At 33.7% G+C, this 6,234-nt stretch overlaps 1 protein-coding gene across 1 annotated transcript in view; it reads right to left on the reverse strand.

The window, feature by feature from the left end:
• Nucleotides 1–1,496, reverse strand: part of LOC106689851 (Peritrophin A) — a gene marked incomplete in the record, with an annotated part of 6,584 nt that extends 5,088 nt beyond the window's left edge. The window contains 1 exon segment of the mRNA XM_067052815.1: nt 1,384–1,496. Coding sequence (XP_066908916.1) covers nt 1,384–1,430 — 47 coding nt within the window.
• Nucleotides 1,497–6,234: the final 4,738 nt, after the last annotated feature.

Raw genomic sequence — 6,234 nt, forward strand, 5'->3', positions numbered from 1 at the left:
TATATATATATATATATATATATGATTATGCATAGTCTAAATGTAACTCCAGTGTTTATAAATAAATGCATAATTTAATATTGAATTTACGAACTTTGTCGATTGTAATTTTAACTTTGTCAAATTGTAATTTCAATGTAAATGACCCTAGTGGTCGACACACTTAAAACAAAAACAAGTAAATAAATATTCTTTTATTTATATTTTTTCTAAGCCTAGATTAAAAAATTGTAATGAACACTTGGATATTATAATAAAATCTATTAATTTTTAACTATCATACCTCATTTCATATATTATTTATTAAATAGTGGTATTTAAATCTATTAAATTATTATGCTTATTTCCTCTCCTTTATACTTATTTCGTTGATCATATTTGATAGTAAATATTTTTTTTCATGATTTATGGCCTTATTGGCATTATCTCAGTATTACCTTGGACACCGTTGTTCTCTGTTCAACCTTGAGATAGTCAGGAACCAGAAATTTTGCTGTTACGTGTGACCTTTTACTATTTGTAACAGTAGGCTTTTCAAGATTACTATTTGCTAAGATGATAAGGTATAAGATTAATTATTCAGAGCTTAATAATCTGTTAGTTATGTCGATATATCCTTTCTAATTGGTACAATACTTTACATTTTCATTCCAACAAGGTCAATCGCCGTATACAATCTCACCTCAGATTAACACCATTCTAAATTTTATAAACAATCGGACATCCTTACAATGCTTTGTCAAAAGACTCATATCCAACAATGCATTATTTCCACCTTCATTGAAATCTTTGTGTCTGAGGAAAAATAGCATGAAGTCTAAAAATAAACAGGAGGTTTGGTGTGTAGTTATTGAAAGGAATTTTTCCATGTAATTACATAACTAAGGAAGGTCTTTTGTCAAATCTCCAGAGGTAGCGCTTTGTTGCGATATTTATGACAGGGAAAGTGTCAAATGAATATGACTTTCACTTATGTTCCGTGTATGTAAACAAATCTTAAGTTCTAATGAATGATTTGCTAATGATACCTCTAGATATTTACGCAGTAAAATAATGAAATAATGCCAACATTGGGATTGAAAAATCATTTTTAATATGCATCTACACTTAAATTGTTTGTGAACTGTAACGTAATTTCAAAAATTGATCAATAAATAAAAGTAGCTGTAGAAAATATTTGAAAAAAAACTAAAGCATTAAATTTTCAATTTATATAATAAATTTTATTTTGAAACTTATAAATTTTTGACTAAGTTAAAAGACTTTAACGCTAGATCCGTGGAGACTTTAACGCTGGATGTACTACGGAGATGTTAGTTTATAACTAATTGCACTATTTTTATATCAATTAACTGATATATAACTTATAATACTATAGACTTACCGTAGTGTGCGAGTCCCAAGAGGATGCAGAGAGCGTGTGGGAGCATGGCTACTTGCACAATGTGGGTCTGTGGGCTACCTACCCCGCCGGTGCTGCCCTCCCCTGGATAACTAGAGCACTCCCACTCCGATAAGGCGTTGCGTCAGCCCCACCAATGTGACGGGGTGGTCAGTTCTTATCATATTTCAATAAAGAGTAGAAATATGAAAGAAAATGAGAAGTGAAAGGCCGCAAGAGAGAAGGTAATATGACCACAACTGTCACGTGGTTCCTCCCACTAATGGCTGTTCGAATCCTCAGCAGTCAGAAGAAAGTGCTGGTCTATCAATCCTCATAGCATTGAATGCCAAAATAATAAAAATGAAGTCTGTAAAATGTGAAATATGTATGTCTGGTAAAAATAAAAAATAGAAAAGCTAAAAAAATATATATCAAGGCGTTAGGATATAGCTGGAAGATTAGAAAAGGGGCGTGTCAATCCCCCACGTTTAAGTCTTATCGTCTCAAAATTTCTTAAAATTAAGTACAGTTTTTCTATTAGTATTAGCACTTGAAAATATTACTGAGATATGTCCACTCGTTTTTTTTTTTAAATTACAAAGCAGCGAAGCTCTCATAAGTGCGCTGAAATACAGAGAAACAGTTTTAATATTCGTTTAGAAGTTTCCCTAATCTAGGTAGAGGTCTGGTTGTTATTTTACAGCGTATTTCACTCTCTTTCATATTATGTAGAACAGAACTTCGCTAACTGGGCTTCGCGGCACTCTGGGATGCCCCAAGCCTTCAGACATTTTTCATTTCATAATTTTTTTTTATATTTGAAATTTTAGTATTAATTTTTCAAATTTTAATTTGTTTTTTTATTTTTAACAACGAATTTAAATTAGGTTTTCAGAAATGTCTCAAAAACCATCTATCAGTAGATATCACTCCAAAACATCTCCACCCATACTCCAACGTTATGTTTTATTTATGTAATTACTGTTACTGATTCGATCTCTTACTCTCTTCTCCGTTGCCTATTTTGGAGAATCACTTTTGATCCGTAATTGAAAATTTAAGCAAAATTTTATTTTAGGCCACAGTGGCTGAATAGCTATTATAGTCATCTGATTTCGATCCTACTTAATTATGTTACACTAAAATAAATAAATAAAAAACAATAAAATAAAGACTTTGTTAGTATTTTATTTGAAAATATTTTTATGTATATGTATTGACAGTGATCAATGAGCATTTTAGCGAAGTGGGAATTGCCATAGATGATTACGGGGTGCTTGACATTGTAGGAGGGTTCCATCCGCGTAATGAAATGAAGTGTTTCAGTACTAATCGCCACGCATGATACGCTTGAATTCAACTTGATCTCTGGTAGATGTATTTAGTTTGGTATTGTGTGAGTTGAGGTGTCACATCAGCTATCTGGAGTCTGCTGCGGCACCAGTTTAGGGTATCGTTACAGAGAAACTTTTATTCATCAAGATGACGATTTCACTGTAGGCTCAACCATCAGGATTCACTACTGCTGGAATTCAAAAGCAATGTTGGTTATTCTTGGATAGGTATTTCATAACTTTTTTATTGTTTACCTTTGTTGAAGTTTGAGGTGAGGGTGATCCGCATAAGTTTAATTTCTGGTTTAGTGGTTCATAGAAATCTACGGGATAGGAGTTACGACTCTCCTGATTAATTGCATTAATTGTTGCCTTTTATAGCACAATACTCTAGGCTTTGTTTTAATTCTACAAAAAAATAGGATTTCCTAGATATCTCCCATTGACTCTGGTTAGAAACTAGAGAGCAGTGTGGGGGAGAGGTGAAGATTTCATTCGTGTCATTTCCGACATATAGGAGAGAGAAGATTATCAACAGGTTACCACCCTATTCTAACAATGGTGTGGGGTCAAGTTTTCAATTCGTGGAACCGCCGCAGAAATAAAAGTCGACCCACTAGGTTAGATCCGAACTGGCGCCGCTGCAATCACAAGCCAGTCAGAGTTGGTGCCTTAACTCGTCCGGGTACGAACGGCCCTATTCCGAGGAGTTAGGTTGTTTAGAGGTAACCGACCTGTTTTAACCATTCTGGGGGTTCAAGCTTTTATTACGTGGGACCATCACAGCTATGAAAAAGTTGACACCACAGACCGGATTCGAACCGACGCCGCCGAAGTTCCTAGGTGGCAAAGACCTGTGCCATAACCAACTGATCTAAGGACGGACCCTATTACGAGAGACCATCATGAAATAAAAATCAACCCCCCAGTCCTGATTCGAAGCAGCGCTGCTGCAGTTGCGAGGTTGCTAATGTGATGTCATTTTCTCTTGGTTTTAAACGGCGTCGACAAATTGAACCTATTCGTATGAACTTCCGACGAGATCAGACTCAGCGTCTGTTTGAGCCACCCTGGCTATTTATGTGCAGAAACGTGTCTATTTCCGGAGTCAAACGCTCATTTGGTTCTATTTTTTTAAAAACTAACAATGGACCGACTATATCTATTTTTGTGTCCAATAAAGGTATTTTTTATTATTATGTAATATTTCGTGTTTAAGATGATATTATACAGAAAATATTGATTACAAACGAAAAAAAAAATGAAGTTTCCATGATACTTGATGATATGTATTTTTGTTTTTAAAAAATTGAATTATTAATATATCATTTAATATCCTGTGATTGCTTGCTTAAATAAATAACATATATTTCTTATATTTTTTACAACTTGTTAGTAAATATAAAATCAACCTATCATAAATAATTATTTATTAGTTTTTTATATTCTTTATTATAATAATTTTTACTTTTGTTTAAATAATTTTTGAAATAAATGTTTTGGAATATATTTTATGAGTTCTATTTTACCTATAATTTACTAAATAGAACAAAAACTAAAATAAATTGTGGTCGGGTCAGATTGACCCATCCTTACCGTTGCTGTCTAACAACAACCTTCAAACTGTTGCCTTGGTTTTTCAATTGATACGTGTTATTTTACTACGGTGTTTGAGTAGGGTGATTGTATTCAGAGGATCTGTTAAGAAACCCCTTTATATAGCTAGAAAACTGTGATAAAAGACTTGGTTTTCAATGGTGATACTGATGTTTACACTAAGTTACTTTACAATACCTTTTATTTATTACCTTCTGCCGATTACTAACTGTTACATTATCTAAATATGAAGGTTAATAAACGATATTAGTAATACATTTTATAATTTAATATATAATATAAATATCGTATTTATCAATGTATATTATGAGCCCATGCTCTAGTATCCTGCGTGAGCGTGGGGGAAAGCAGAACCACCTCTTATGAAAGGCTGGTGCTTGCGTCAACTACCACACCAGATCGTGGACCATTGGTTCATTGTTCTCTGTTATATGTTCTCGAACCGTACCGCATTACCCCGACCGTGACGGAGTAATTGAATTCCTGCATAATTCATCATTCCTGATACTAATGGCTCAGATATCTAATTGGTCGGTACAAATTAATAGGAAGCCATTTTGTTAACATTCCTGGAACTGCAAGATAAGGAAGATTGTTAGAAGTTTTATGGTTGCCAAGAATTTATAGATGCTTTGAAGTTGAAATGGCCATCGCAAAATTTAAACTTTATAAAGCAGCGGGAACTGACAATATTCCTAGTGAGCTAATCAAGGCATGTGGTGAAATTACGGTTTCTAAAATACACCTTTTGGTCACAAAGATCTGGGAAATTGGGGATATGCCTGAGAAATGGAGGGAGTCTCTACTTATTCCTGTTCCCAAATGGGGCCGACGACGGATTTTAATATCTATCCAGGAATCTCACTCCTTCCTGTATGTAATAAAATATTTACGCTAATCTTAACTAGTCGAATCACGGAATACGCTCAAGAAATTTACACTACCAATGTGGTTTTAGTCGAAATCGTTCAACTATTGATACAATTTTTTCGTTACGTCAAATATTACAGAAAAATTTGGAATTAAACGGAGTAGTTCATTAGCTTTATATAGATTTCCAAAAGGCTTACGATTCTATTGACCGCCAGAAGCTGTATAATAATATAATACTCTGATTGATACCAAAGAAGTTAGTAAATTTCATAAGGATGTGTATGACCGAAACTTTTAATAAGGTACGAATCGGTAATCATTATTCTGAGAAATTCCAGGTCCAGTCAGGTTTAAAACAAGGAGATTCTTTCATCCCTATCTTATTTAATCTAGTACTAGAATACGTCATTAAAATTGTGATGAATACCCTAAAGGATTTTACTTTGGGTGGTAAAATACCGGTGCTTGGGTATGCTGATGATTTGGTATTATGGGATGAAGAGAAAGAAACTATAGAAGTATATACAACCACATTAATAAACTCCAGTAAGGAACTAGGTCTTGAAATAAATACGGATAAAACAAAATATATGGTGGTTAGCAGTAAAAACACGAGTAATTTCGGTGATGTAAATATAGGAGGAAATGCATTAATGCATGTAAATGCAACAGGCAGATAGGTTTAAGTATTTAGGTTCTACGGAAACTAGAAAATACGAAATTGATGAAGAAATAAAAGCGAGTTTGAAGGCAGGAAATGCTTGTTATTTTTCAATTTCTAAACTGCTTAGCTCACGTCTTCTATCGAAAAACCTAAAAATTAAAATTTACAAAACTAATATCCTTCCCACTGTTCTTTATGGGTGCGTGGCCTCTTACACTAAGGGAATTCATCCAAAAAGTGTTTTATATGCTATTCAGCACCTTAAGGTTTTCGAAAACAAAGTTTTCCGTAAAATATTAAGACCGGAAATGAATGAATTAACGGGAGAATTTAGAAGACTACACAACACTGAATTAAGGGAC

The sequence above is a fragment of the Halyomorpha halys genome, unplaced genomic scaffold, assembly GCF_000696795.3.
Source record: "Halyomorpha halys isolate HHAL.00 unplaced genomic scaffold, Hhal_1.1 Scaffold1496.1, whole genome shotgun sequence".
Taxonomy (NCBI): domain Eukaryota; kingdom Metazoa; phylum Arthropoda; class Insecta; order Hemiptera; family Pentatomidae; genus Halyomorpha; species Halyomorpha halys.